The following is a 14,242-nucleotide window of genomic DNA, read 5'->3' as shown; positions in this document are numbered from 1 at the left end:
GCTCGTGTGAGCAGCACAACCTCTTGACGGCCAGCCAATCCCAGGCGTGCAGGAGGGCTGAGCCGACCGGCTGCCTCAGCTCCTCGCTCTCCTGCAGCAGAAGAGCTGCTGTGCTCCAACAGGCTCTGCTCCGCTTGGCAGTGGCTGTTGGCTCTTCCCAATCCCCAGACTCCAAATCTCGGCCCCGGACTCTTGGCCTGGCGCCCCTGAGAGCCTGCGCCTGGGTGCCCCCGCACCCCTAGCGCCTATGGGTAAGACTGCCCTGCCCAGAACAGACCCACTTAAATCAATGGACTCAAGTTTAGCGGTGGCTGCTATTTTTTGCATATTCAAACAGTGTCCTGGATCAATGCTGGGTCCAGGGTCCTTTGGAAGGTACAAAATGGTGGGTAAATTGTGAACATAGTTGGCAGGCTCATATGGAAAAGTATGAGGAGCATCCGAAGGGATGAAGCTGAGCCATGCACTCAGAAGGTCCTAAGTTCAACCCCTAGCCTGAAATCCCAAGGAACTGCTGCCCGCCAGTGCAGACAATGCTGAGGAAGATGGGCCAATGGTCTCACTCAGTATAAGGCAGCTTCCTAGAAGCTGCATAATCCTCTCCCACAATGAACAAAGAAGGAATCCATGCCATTACTGATGGATAACCCCATCCCCAGGAAGTTGTTGGAGAACTTAGAATCATAGGATGCTAGAGCTGGAAGGGACTCCAAGGGTCATCTAGTCCAACCCCCTGCAATGCAGGAATCTCAGCTAAAGCATCCTGGACAGATGGTTACCCAACCTCTGCTTAAAAATCTCCAAGGATGGAGAGTCCACCACTTCCCAAGGGAAGTCATTCCACCGTCAAACAGCTCTTACTGTCAGAAAATTTTTCCTGGTGTTTAGTTGGAATCTCCTTTTCTTGGAACTTCTCCCCTGTGCAAATAGGGTGGGGAATTCTGGGAGGCCAGTTCCTTGTACTCACCAGGAGCTTCACAAAGCGGCAGAGAGCGCGGGCTTTTCGACATGCACCAGGTGCAGTCAAATTTTGGAGAACGCAGCTGCTACTTTGCAATCAGCCTCGGCATACTTTGCTCAGAGGCAAAAGTGACTAGCTTCCTTCCACGATGCTGTAATTGCAAATTTCGCTCAATTAGGGATATGTGTGATGAAGCTCATTTAGGACCTGTGGCCACCTGCGGCCAACCTTTGCTCCTCAAAGAATACTGTGCACAAGTAAAAGTGTGCGTGCGTGTGTTTTAAAAATAATTGTTTTTTTTACAGCTACACAAATCTCTTTACAATGCAGTTTGGCTAGCTCTCTCTGACACATATTCGAGAAGATGCTGAAGTCTAACCAGTAGTGGATGCTGTGGTGGGGCAAAGACGCTGACCTGACCCGCAAACAGGTGAGTCGCTGCTCCTGAGCAGGAGGGACAGAGTGAGGTGGGCACTGAGGTGGACACAGTGCAATTGCACAGAAAGCTGACCGCTGGAGGTGGCAGTAAGAAAACTTGTTGGGTATTTTTATCATATGTGGTGGGAATGTAAAAAAGTGAAAAAAGTATGGGAAATGATATATAATGAAATGAAAAAAAATGTTGAAACACACGTTTATTAAGAAGCCAGAAGCATTTTGACTTGGCACTGTAGATGATATAAATAGAAAGGATTGTAAATTATTTTTATATGCAGTGACTGCAGCAAGAATATTATTGGCACAAAATTGGAAGCAAGAAGAATTACCGACAGAAGAAGAATGGAGGATGAAACTGATAGACTATGCAGAATTAGGCAAATTAACAGGAAGAATTTGAAACCTGCGGGACCAGAGATTCACAGAAGACTGGTGTAAATTTACGGACTATTTGAAAAGTAATTGTGACGATCAGATTACGCTTGTAGGTTTACAAGAAGTTTTGTAAGGTGAATTATTTGAATTATTGCAAAAACGGTAAAGAGGAGAATTGTTAGTTAAGATAAGGCAATAAGAACTTAAGAAATGCAGAAGAAGTGATAAGAATGGTGGATCATCAGAGGTGCTGATGGAAGTCCAAAAAGATTGTATAAGAAGTGAAGTTTTGTTGTATGTATGATAATTAATATGTTAAAATTAATAAAAATTATTATTAAAAAAAAGAAAACTTGTTGGGTAGGAGGTGGAAAGGAGTAGCTAGAAGCCTGAACAGCAGCCGTCCGCACTGCAACTATTTCGTTGCAGAGTGCTGGGGGAAATTTGCAGGAGTCCATTTTTCTCTTCCAACACTGATTTCCCTTCCCTTCCAGGTTCAGACCCCGCATATTGCCTCTTGTTGATTCAGGCTGGGAGATTAGTGATGAGCCATCTCTAAATTTGTCCCTCGAAAATCCTCACTAATTTGCCCCTTTGCCGTTTTCCCTTTCCTACAAGGGGGAGGGGGGGGGCAGAGAAAGCAGGTTTTAATTGCCGGTTTCTTCTCACTATTTAACTGTGTGATATATATATATATATATATATATATATATATATATATATATATATATATATAAAACACAACATAGAGACCTAATAAAGTTAGACATTCAAGAATAAAATATCTTGATATCCAAAACAAATCCACATGCTAATATCTGCAAATAACAATAACATATAGAATGAATACAGAAAGCTGGAAACCGATTCATCTCCCTGGAAGCCAATTATAAACTTTAAAGTGTAATAGTTCAATTATAATTTTTCTTTTCTCCTCTCTTAATAGCACTATTTATAGTCCTATTTCATCTTTAAAAAAAAAGGAAAGGAAAAATAACAAGAGGAAATCAGTAATAAAAGCCCCTACTCCCACGGGATGAGAAACAGGCTTTGGGAAATTTAGAGAGGCTGTGCCAGAGGTAAATCAGAGTCCTCAGCCCAGATCAACAGGAAGCAACATAATGGACTGAACTTTCAAAGAGGAAGTGTTCAGCTTAAAGCCACAGCGGATCTGGAAAGTCTTATTAGCACTGAACCTGTCCCCACTGGGTAGGCTGATGCTGCAATTGGATTTTTTACTGCTCCCCCAAAAGGCACAAGTAAGGATGGGGAAAGCTTCATTAACTATGAGCCCTGAAATTTTGTACCCCTTACAAACCAGTGCCAAAGTTTTGTCATTTTATATGGTTTTGTAGGGCCCCCCAACAGAGTAATTGGCACATCCAATCAGGGTTCATAGTTAACACCCAGAAACATGGTCTGATTCACTCTAAACTGGTGCCAAAATTTTGTAGGTTAATAAAGCTGATGGGGGGAAAAACCCCCAAGAGTTGCTTAGAACTAGTGATGGGGAGAATTTTGATTCAGTTTGTATTTAAAGGTGAATGTACTTAATCCACATTTTCCAAAGCAATTTGGAAACTGAGACACGGCCACCCTCTGAAATGTGCACTTCTTTGAATTTTGCGGTGCCGAATAAGACTGCATATATTAGTGAAAATAACGTATGGAAAGGCATTATTTTAGGGGGGAATGCCTTGCAAAAATATGTCTTCTTAGGCAAAATTGCATACAAAAACGTGTGGGAGGAATTTGCAATAACATGCGGCTGAATTTTCTTGAGGACTTAAGTAAAAGAATTCAGAAACCGATGCGGAAATGTGGAGAACTGGGTTTAGGACTGGGAAAACGAGGAAGTGAAATTGACAGATTGAGCCACCCCTATTTAGAACAGGAACAAGTAGTCCATGGACCTCTAGATTTTGCTGGATTAAAACCCTGACCATCGGCTATGTTTGCTGGGCTTTATGGGATCAGGAGTCCAACAATGTCTGGAGAGCCACAGATTCTCCACCCCTGCCTTGGGAAACACCAGAATACAAAATTCAAGGAGAACTTGGGTTGTTTTTTTTTAATTAAGCTTCCAGGACAGGTGTAAGCTTTTCTGTTTCTGTTGTCCTTAACCCCGTTATTCTGAGAGCAGCACCAATGAAATAAATGGGAGCTGGAGGCAAAGCAAAGTCCTACTTTCAGACGAGAGACAGACCTTTATTATGGGAGTCCATTCCTAAAAACACAGGGAAGCATGTGGAGCCTTTGAAGCGTTTGGGAGATCATCTTCCACCCCAACAGCAGTTAAGGCTGCAGCCCTCTCGAGAGGAAGAAGAGCTCAGCTGCTTCTTCTTGACATCATCCACCCCGGACACCGCTGGGCTCAGTGCGGTGCCAAACAGAAGGAGCTGGATTGGTTTTTTGGGCATCTTCAGGGGTGCGACGTTGGATATTCTCACCTGGGAAGCCGTCGTGGGGATTTCCTCAGGGCACCGGGTCCAGCTTGTGTCCTCTGGAACCCAGCTGTAAATCGTATTATGGGAGCGGGTTTCGTCCTTGCCCGCCAACAGGTAGATCTTACCTTGCCATTCCACCGCGCAAGAAAAAGCCAAGGCTGTCGGTAGCTCTGGGACAGTGACTTCCCAGCTCACCCTGCCATTCTCAAAGAGGTAAAAGCTCCCTTTGGTGCAGTTGGGGAGCTCCTCAGTGGCCATGGCGCTCTGGACCAGGAAATTGCCCCTTTCCTCGGTGTACCCACCAAAAACATATATCCCGTTACCGACTGAGACAGCCGCTGCACCGTAGCAGGCAAAGTCCATGGGCACCTCATTCCACCAGTCGGCATTTGTGTCGTAGATCAGAAGCCCCTTGTAGCTCCTGGAGGCTTTCCCCCCTACAAGGTAAAGCTTATTCCTGAGCACCGTTGAAGCTGGGTACATCACGGCAAGGGGCAGGCTGGAGATTGGGGCCCAGGCATTCTGCTCAATGCTGAAGGCCTCTGCGGAAGAGAGAGGGCCAGTATCGCTGCAGCCTCCGACAGCATACAGCTTTTTGTCACAGGCCAGAAAGGGGTGGAGGGCCCTGGCTGTGAACATGGATGGGAGCTGTGTCCATTGGCTGGTCAAGGAATCGTACTGATGAAGAGTGTCAACAAAAGAGCAGTCGGCCTTCTGACCTCCAGACAAGTAAAGCTTGCAGCCCATGGAGGCACATCCAGAGTAGCTCAGGTACTTCAGCGGCGGCAATGTCTCCCACTTCTCTGAGTTGGGGTCGAAACAGTACAGGTAAGATTCTGGGTCATCTCCATCCTGGGTCCTGCTCTCGTCGACCTTCAGGCAAGCAAGGCAGTCGTCGTACATGCCCTTCCTGAGCCCGCCACTCGCTTGGAGCCTCCCTGCCCCATCCAGCTCCTTCCACTTCAGACGCACGTGCCTGTAGTACTCTGCGGTGTCTGCCTGGACATCGACGAGCTCTTCGTGGGTGAGCAGCGAAAAGCGGACATGTCCGAGGAGCTCCTTGTACAGCGGGAGGCGCACGGAGGCCACAAACTCCACCCAGTTGCGCACAGCCTGGTAGACGATCAGCTCAGAGGGCACTTCCAGGTTGTCCGAGGAGATGAGGCTGATTAAAGCTTTGGGTTCCAGGTTCAGGAAGGCTTCCTGCTTAGCGAGGGGCACAAAGTGTTGCTTGATATAGCATGAGGCTGCGTCGAGCAAAGGCTGGTGGTTGTGCTGATGAGCCAGGCTGTAAAGGGTGAGGCAGTTGTTCATGGAGATGTTCATCTCGAGAAACCTGGCAGGGAAACAAAAGAGATGCCATCAGTTTTAGAGACCAATGCCTTCTCCCATTGAAATGTTTGGATGAAATATTGCTCTGGGAATTATGTGTCTCCCCATGTTGATATTCCCCGCCCCCTTCTCTCAACAGAAACATCGAGCAGTTAACAGAGGGTTGCCTCCCCTCCCTGATGCTGTAGACTACAGTTTCCATTATCCTTCCTATCTTGGCTGGGGCTGGTGGGAACTGTAGTCTACAACATCTGGACAGACCATGTTGGCTACCCCCAGGCTACCAATACCAATAAAAAATAATTCTATCAACATCATAATGATGTGCACAGAGTAGCAGTGTTAGCAAGAAGGATGATTACATTCCAAAGAAACTTCATGCCTAAATGAGGCCAATAAAGGGGAAAGCCATTTGGGAAAGAAGAAGAAGAGGAGTTTGTATTTGATATCCCGCTTTATCACTACCCGAAGGAGTCTCAAAGCGGCTAACATTCTTCTTTCCCTTCTTCTGCCACAACAGAGTGAGTGGGGCTGAGAGACTTCAAAGAAGTGTGACTAGCCCAAGGTCACCCAGCAGCTGCGTGTGGAGGAGCGGAGATGCGAACCCGGTTCCCCAGATTACGAGACCACCGCTCTTAACCACTACACCACACTGGCTCTCTAAGAAAGAGTTCCTTAACTGTGGGGTGCCATCACCAAAAAGGCCCTGCGATCTATATTGGTGGTTCCCAAACTTGTTTTCTCATGGACCACTTGTCTTGGCAGGCCACTTAATATCCCCCCCCCCGTTGTTGTAATACACTGTGCTAGACACTGTGCGGTTTTTAACTGTATTTTTACAGTGGGTCATTGATCATCTGTGGACCACAGTTTGGGAACCCCTGATCTATTCAATATTCATGTATAGGTTTTTAAAGGGAATGATAAGAATATTCTCTGACTATTGTTTGGGTTGTTTGGATTCTCTAAGACTTCTCATTGGTTTTTCATATGACTAACCCATCCACTCTGTGAAGAGCTTCTCTTGCACGTGATGCAGATGCTGCAGTTAGTGCGCAATGCTGCAGCAGGTGTTCAGAGTGCAAAGCTGTGCTCTGTCCCACAGGCACCTGGTTGGCCAATGTGCAAACAGGATGCTGCACTAGATGGGGCTTTGGCCTGATCCACCAGGTGTCCTCTTACACCCATATGTTCTTAGGTGTTCAGTTTGCTATGCTTGGGAATGTGGCAGTCTTGCAATGTGTGCAAAAGTTTTAAAGCGGAATGGGGCGACTTCCTTGCTGTCAGGGACTGGTTCGGATCGAAAGATTGGGAAATGCAATCACAGGGAGATCAACTCCTAATAGAAGAGGAGGAATATTACTCCCCTCCGTGCTTCCAGCATTTCCGGAAGCAGAGAGACAGGCAGACACAGAAGCTGCACAGTTGAGAGAGGAGCTACCCAGCTATGAGATAGTAGCTAAGCAACCAGAAAGGAGGGAGCAGCTGGGCGATACATCAATCGGGAGTGGGGGGAACCCCTCCCTCCCCCAAACTCAGAGGTCCAAGCGTGTCAGAGAACAAAGGAGACATGGGCGGCGGGGGGGGGGGAGAGACTTCCTGCTGGCCCGCTTCTTGCTGCAGAAGTGGGGAGGAGTCAGAGTAGGCAACTGATATCCTTACGGAGGTTTGCCTGTTTGTGCTTGCAACATAATGCTGTAATAGAAGGACTATAGATCTACCAAATGCTCGTTAATTCTTATCAGTGAGAAGGGAGAGGGAACTCCTGTACTTCTTTGTATCCTGTCTTAGTTTCATGATGTTAGCCACCCTGAGCCCGGCTCTGGCCAGAGAGGGCGGGGTACAAATAAAATTTTTAAATTATTATTATTGACTTGACGCTTGCATTACCTTCCAGCTGTCTCTTTCAGTGGAAGGATCTGGAGCTTGCTAGCTGCAGTAAAGAGGTCCTGGGCAGTTTCTGCAGTGAGAGACACCTCTTCTGTGTAGAGATAGTCCAGCAGGCAGTGGAGTGTGGAAGCAGTGATGTCCTCAAGCTGAATCTCCCCGTTGTGTGACTCAGAATGGACGAACATATCTCTGAAATAAGGACTGACTGATGCCAACAGCATCCTGCATTTGGAAAGAAGAAACGTGCACATTATTTATTAGCTATATTTACTGGAGAGGGGACGATAGCTGTCAACTTTCCCCTTTTCTTGCGAGGAATCCTATTCGGAATAAGGGACTTTCCCTTTAAAAAAGGGAAACATTGACAGCTATGCAGGGGACCCCCCCCCCACTATTATTGCCTTCTGGGCATTGTGCAGGAAAAGAGTAAAGCCAAGTAAAATCACAAAAACCAGAACAAGCTTCAAAATGCAGTTTTAAAACACCGAGGGGAAACTGCATTGCAAACAGCAGAAGTAGAGAATTTAGAATTTAATAGAAACACTTTAAAAGCCTGAGAGAATGAAAAGGGTTGGGTTTTTTTGTCTGGTACCAAAAATGCATTAAATTAGTTGCCAGGTGGGCCTGTCAGGGGAGAGCATTCTATACATGTGGAGCCACTACTGAGGAGGCCATGAATCATGAAAGGGAACAAGAAGATTCTCTGACTAATGTTCTTTTTCTTTTTTGGCCATGGAAAAGGGAGAGTTGTTTGGATTCTCTAAGACAGGGTTTCCCAAACTTGGATCTCCAGCTATTTTTGCACTACAATTCCCATTATCCCCGAGCACTGGTCCTGCTAGCTAAGGAGGATGGGAGTTGTAGTCCAAGAACAGCTGGAGACCCAAGCTTAGGGAACCCTACTCTAAGACCTCTCAGTGCTCTTTCATTTGACTGGCCATCCAGTCTTCCTGGACCTTTCTCAGGTTTAGGACAGAGTGGCACTATATTGTGGGGTGTCCTCTGGTGCTTTTGGAAGGTAATGTGGAGTCATCGCTGCTCTAACTAGTAACTATTCTCCTGTGGGATATCACAAGGTTCCTTTGTTGTTGTTGTTTAGTCATTTAGTTGTGTCAGACTCTTCGTGACCCCATGGACCAGAGCACGCCAGGCACTCCTGTCTTCCACTGCCTCCCGCAGTTTGGTCAAACTCATGCTGGTAGCTTCGAGAACACTGTCCAACCATCTCGTCCTCTGTCGTCCCCTTCTCCTTGTGCCCTCCATCTTTCCCAACATCAGGGGCTTTTTCAGGGAGTCTTCTCTTCTCATGAGGTGGCCAAAGTATTGGAGCCTCAGCTTCACGATCTGTCCTTCCAGTGAGCACTCAGGGCTGATTTCCTTAAGAATGGATAGATTTGATCTTCTTGCAGTCAAGGGGACTCTCAAGAGTCTCCTCCAGCACCAGAATTCAAAAGCATCAATTCTTTGGCGATCAGCCTTCTTTATGGTCCAGCTCTCACTTCCATACATCGCTACTGGGAAAACCATAGCTTTAACTATACGGACCTTTGTTCCCAACACTGGAGAAAAATCTGCATTCAGATGCAAGGAGTCCCTGGATTTGAACTGTGGTGGCATCCAAATGTTGACAAGACTCTATTTCTCTCTTTTTCATCCAATTCATCTGTCCTTGTGTCTTCCTGGATTGCCTAGATGCTATTCTGGACAGAGTGAGACCTAATAGGTTGAAACTCAAGGCAGATGTGACAGAGGTGATGATAACTCTCAAGCCTTGGTGTTGGGCAGCTTCCTCCAACCTGCTGCCCTCCAGAGGTTTTGGACAGCAACTCCCATCATCCCTGACTATTGGCCATGCTGGAAACCACCAGAAGGGAAAGAGTTAGGTAGGGGATTTATATTTCTGGATACAAGCACCGAGTAAGTGTATGGCTCAAGTCCTAGAACTTCCACAGGACCACATGGGACCCAAAAGCCATTTAGATCTACCTGCTGAAAAGTTCCTTCTACATAAAACAACATTGTCCCTGTTGTGGTGGGAAATAGGCCAGGATCAAAACAAGTTTTGTTTTGTCTGCAAGGGGTTACCACTGCCTGCAATGGTACAGACTCACCTGTGGCAATGAAAGCTCTTTCCTTCCACGCCCAAGGTGACATCGCATAGCTGCTGGGTCTGGTATAGCTGTTTCAAGCCTTAATAAGAAGAAAGGAAACAAAGCTGTTGCTACTCTCTCTCCACACAACAGCGAGATTTTGGGGAAATGGAATTATAGAACCAGAAGTAACCCTGAAGCTCATCTGGTCTAATCCTGAAGCTCAGCACAGGCTCTGTAATGTAGAATGCAGCAACAGCTTCCCTGACAAGTAGCCATATAGCTCGGCGTAGATACTATTTGTGGAGAGCGCACCACCTCCTAAAGCAGTCTGTTTAATTCTGAGCATCAGGCTGTTTCTCATAAACTGTAGCTTGGGAATCTTTGCTTCCCTGCAATTTCCACCCATTGGTTCTAAGTTCTCTGGAGCAACAGAGAATACGTCTGCTCCAACATTTGCAAAGACAGTCTTTCAGATATCTGAAGGCAACTGTTATGTCCATCTCCTAACCTTCTCTTCTCCGGGCTTACCACACCCAACTCTTCCTTTTAAAAAATCCTTTATTATTTTATTCACATGATATACATTCTTTACAACAAACAACTCCAAAATAAACAGATAACTCCAAAATAAAATCATATGTAACAAAACCATAAGTCTCATGTTTTCCTTTACACTGATCTCCTCTCCGATATCTTTACTTGATATTTCTTGCTGCTTTCTGCTTTCTGCTTTCCTTATAGAATGTTTATGAAAATTTAAATCTCTTAAATCCTATACCAAACTTTAACAGTTTCAATTAATCGCTTCACCTCCCTCCCCCACAGCCCAGTACTTCCCTCCACCCATTTTTTTTTGGGGGGGGGGTGAAATCGCTTTTATTTTATTTGTTATAAATGTAAATTTATAACAAAACCAAATATATATCCATATAGAGAGATTTCTCTGGATCTCAAGACTCCCCCCCATCTGATCCATGGGTCCTACTGTCAACATTTTCAACTGCATATTATTTCATAATCTACATTTTAAATCTATCCACATTGTCCATAGTATTTGTTACATTACAAGTGAGATTAAAATCCTGTTGATGTTTTCATCTGCTTACAGTTGTCTCCTAAATAAATTGTAAATTTCCCCCATTCTTTCTTTAAGTTTTTGTCTTCTTGGTCCCTGAGCTTTCCGGTCAGTTTTGCAATTTTGGCGTAGTCTAAAAGCTTGATTTGCCATTTCTCTCTTCTTTCCACACCTAACTCTTCCAACTGTTCCCTGCAGGACTTGGTTCCCACCACCCAAGAGTGAACCATCCCATTTCCCTTCACTCGGGAGATCTTGAGACTTACCCTGACATAAATAGGCTTCATGAGACGGAAGAGGTTTTTCTATGCCATCCTCTTCGTCGCTATCCCTCAGGGAATCCATTATCTCAGCCTCTAAAAAAGGCTCAGGAATGACTCGGCAGCTTCATCACATTCACCTATCTGGAAATAGAATAAGACTATAGAGCTCAAACAGCCTTTCCCACTAACTCAGCCTTGTGTGGTGTAGTGGCTAATGTGTCAGACTAGGACCTGGGAGACCTCAAATTCTCACTCGGCCATGAAGTTCACTGGATGACCTTGGGCCAGTCACTGCCTTTCAGCTTAACCTACCTCACAGGGTTGTTGTGGGAAATTCAGCGAGAAGAACCATGCACACAACCTTAATTTTCTTGGTGTAAAGGTGGTATATACCGTATTTTTCGCTCCATAAGATGCACTTTTTCCCTCCTAAAAAGTAAGGGGATATGTGTGTGCGTCTTATGGAGCGAATGGCGCCGTGCAGCTCTCCCTCTCTGCGCAGCACCTCTTCAGCGAGGCGGGAGGAAAAACGGAAGGGGCTCCGTTTCTCCTCCCGCTTCTCTAGAGAGGCTCTGCGCAGAGAGGGCCACCTTAACCTCACTGGGTTATTGTGAGGTTGTTGTGTGATAGCCCTTATATAGCCCCCTGAGCAACTTGACAAACAGACAGGAGAACATTATTCTTGTTTTCCCTCTTCAGTCAGTCTTGGATTCCATCACTGCCCAAACCACGTGCCTCTATCTCTCCAAACGGCCAGATGATCCCATCTTTTTTTCTGGGGCTTCCTGTGAGAGAATGAAATCCAAGCACTAATGCCTGTTAAAATGCTTCTCCTGTTCACTTGCAAAATCAAGTTACAGATACGTAGCCGTGTTGGTCTGTCATAGTCAAAATAAAAAAAATTCCTTCCAGTAGCACCTTAAAGACCAACTAAGTTAGTTCTTGGTATGAGCTTTCGTGTGCATGCACACTTCTTCAGATACACTGAAACAGAAGTTGCCAGATCCTTCTATATAGTGAGAAGGTGGGGAGGGGTATTACTCAGAAGGGTGGTGGGAATGGGAGATTGGCAGATAGCTGAGATGAGCCTGTTGACGACTCTTAAATTCAATTACAGTCGTTAAGAGTCGTCAACAGGCTCATCTCAGCTATCTGCCAATCTCCCATTCCCACCACCCTTCTGAGTTATACCCCTCCCCACCTTCTCACTATATAGAAGGATCTGGAAACTTCTGTTTCAGTGTATCTGAAGAAGTGTGCATGCACACGAAAGCTCATACCAAGAACTAACTTAGTTGGTCTTTAAGGTGCTACTGGAAGGAATTTCTTTATTTTGCAAAATCAAGCTTTTGTAAAGAGGCTCTACAGAAATAAAAGATTCAGAATTTTTTTTTTTCTTGTTTTCCTCCTCTAAAAACTAGGCACGTCTTATGGTCAGGTGCGTCTTATAGAGCGAAAAATACGGTAGATGCAATAAAAAAATAAAATAAATAATTCCCCAACTTGGCACACTCTCGATGTTTTTGATTACAATCTAGCTTTAGCCTTGGCCAGCATGACAAATGGTCAGGGATGATGGGGTTGCCCAAAACATCTAGAGGGAACCCGATTAGAGAAGGCTGTCCTAATCCAAGTTCTTGAAATCCCACGCTAGGAATTTTTTTCTCAGTTTCACATCCTTCCTCTTAGAGTGTGGTGCTGATAACGCCAAGGTTGCAGGTTTGATCCCCGTACGGGACAGCTGCTTATTCCTGCATTGAAGTATGTTGGACAAGTTTTGCACCAAATGGGGTAACCAATTTGGGTGCCCCAAAATCATACTGCCACTAAATATAGAATTTGTTTTGTCAGCTACAACCTGTGATCAACCTATTTCCAAAGGGAAAGGGAGAATTATGGTGATCGTCTAGGATTCAGCTTCCTGTCCAAGAGTTTCCAAGAACTTCTGATCTGGATTTTCTCACAGATGCTTGGTTTACTTTTAACTTTTTTTTTGACAGGATACTTTTTAATTTAGTTGCTAACATGCAAATATAGTATTTGCAGATTTGAACATATGTGTTTCAGACCATAGCATTGCAAGGTATTGTGTTCTCATGATATCACAATACATTTTCTCATAAAAAACATCTCCCGCCATGTGGCCACCTGATAGTGTAAATTTTCATGTTTCCTGCCTCTAAGAATGGAGATCCCAAGGTTACCCCAAGACAATTTGCTGGTGAAGGACAAAATCGTGCCCCACTTCCTAGTGCACCTACAATTGATGACCAAAATGGCTGTTGACCGTTTGTTCAACACTGCTGACAAGACAGCATCATCCACTGAATAATAATAATAATAATAATAATAATAATAATAATAATAATAATAATATATTTATACCCCACCCATCTGGCTGGGTTTCCCCAGCCACTCTGGGCGGCTTCCAACAGAATATTAAAATACAGTAGTCTATTAAACATTAAAAGCTTCCCTAAACAGGGCTGCCTTCAGATGTCTTCTAAAAGTCTGGTAGTTGTTTTTCTCTTTGACATCTGGGGGGAGGGCATTCCACAGGGCGGGTGCCACTACCAAGAAGGCCCTCTGCCTGGTTCCCTGTAACCTCAGGAGCTGGACCTCAGGGTCCGGGTTGGATGATGGGGGTGGAGACGCTCCTTCAGGTATACTGGACCAAGGCAGTTTAAGGCTTTAAATGTCAGCACCAACACTTTGAATTGTGCTCGGAAACGTACTGGGAGCCAGTGTAGGTATTTCAAGACCGTTGTTATGTGGTCTTGGCAGCTGCTCCCAGTCCGAGGTTAGCTTTGGGGTCACATTAGCAGGCCATGTGGGACACACAGGTCTGTTCACAGCTGCGTCCTGAAAAACTTCATGCCAGTCTCAGACAGCTGCTGCACTCTACCCAATGGTAGGGCTGGACCTCAGTGTGTGTGTATGTGTATGTGACCATAACTACTAACCTGTGTTGCAGAGACAAGGCCTCAATTTTTTTTCCCTAAGCTTGCATAGCAGGGGAATCAAAGAAAGAATGATAATGGTCGCCTTCCCTCTGTGTTCCAACAGCTCCAACTGCCAGTGGATGGCTCTTAAGGGTGCAGGCAACCTCAGGTACACAATGTGCTTTAAACGTGTAGTGTGCACACGGTCAGGATGGCTTTTGTCATTCCAGGACTATCCCTGGAAAACTGGGACACCTGGAGAGTATGGCCCTTTAACCACTGTTGCTGATTTGGTGGTGTAGAGCAGGTATTCAGTGCTATAGCAGACAGCCTTAATGTCTTTCTTAATGCTCTCTCTCTCTCTCTCCTGGAATCTAGACACATATAAAAAATGTTGTGAAAATTCTTTTTTTAAAAAAAAGTTTT

General features: G+C 45.3%; 1 protein-coding gene across 2 annotated transcripts; it reads right to left on the bottom strand.

Moving 5' to 3' along the window:
• Positions 1 to 3,958: 3,958 nt before the first annotated feature.
• Positions 3,959 to 13,952, bottom strand: LOC310713050 (kelch-like protein 26). 2 transcript variants are annotated; one of them, XM_083516736.1, is made up of 5 exons: positions 13,838 to 13,952; positions 10,878 to 11,015; positions 9,555 to 9,633; positions 7,444 to 7,665; positions 3,959 to 5,557 (listed from the first exon to the last, which is right to left on the bottom strand). In XM_083516736.1, exons 2-5 carry the CDS (start codon positions 10,954 to 10,956, stop codon positions 4,048 to 4,050), a joined length of 1,890 nt encoding a protein of 629 aa, XP_083372862.1. In that variant the 5' UTR covers positions 10,957 to 11,015; positions 13,838 to 13,952; the 3' UTR covers positions 3,959 to 4,047. The 2 variants fall into 2 exon arrangements, with proteins under 2 accessions (XP_083372862.1, XP_083372863.1); XM_083516737.1 differs by lacking the exon at positions 9,555 to 9,633 and having other exon boundaries at positions 13,838 to 13,946.
• Positions 13,953 to 14,242: the final 290 nt, after the last annotated feature.

The sequence above is a fragment of the Podarcis liolepis genome (genome assembly GCF_965112155.1).
Source record: "Podarcis liolepis genome assembly, chromosome: 8".
Taxonomy (NCBI): Eukaryota; Metazoa; Chordata; class Lepidosauria; order Squamata; family Lacertidae; genus Podarcis; species Podarcis liolepis.
The sequence above is the reverse complement of the archived record's forward strand: the minus strand, read 5'-3'. Positions and strand labels throughout refer to the sequence as shown.

Bases quoted from the DNA above. Each gene is read 5' to 3' on its own strand.
- LOC310713050 (XM_083516736.1), bottom strand. From the start codon at position 10,956: ATGGATTCCCTGAGGGATAGCGACGAAGAGGATGGCATAGAAAAACCT. The intron at 7,666-9,554 runs GTGAGTCTGTAC...TTCCAAATGCAG, and splicing joins AAGAGCTTTCATTGCCACAG to GATGCTGTTGGCATCAGTCA. The intron at 5,558-7,443 runs GTAATGCAAGCG...TTTCCCTGCCAG, and splicing joins CTGAAAGAGACAGCTGGAAG to GTTTCTCGAGATGAACATCT.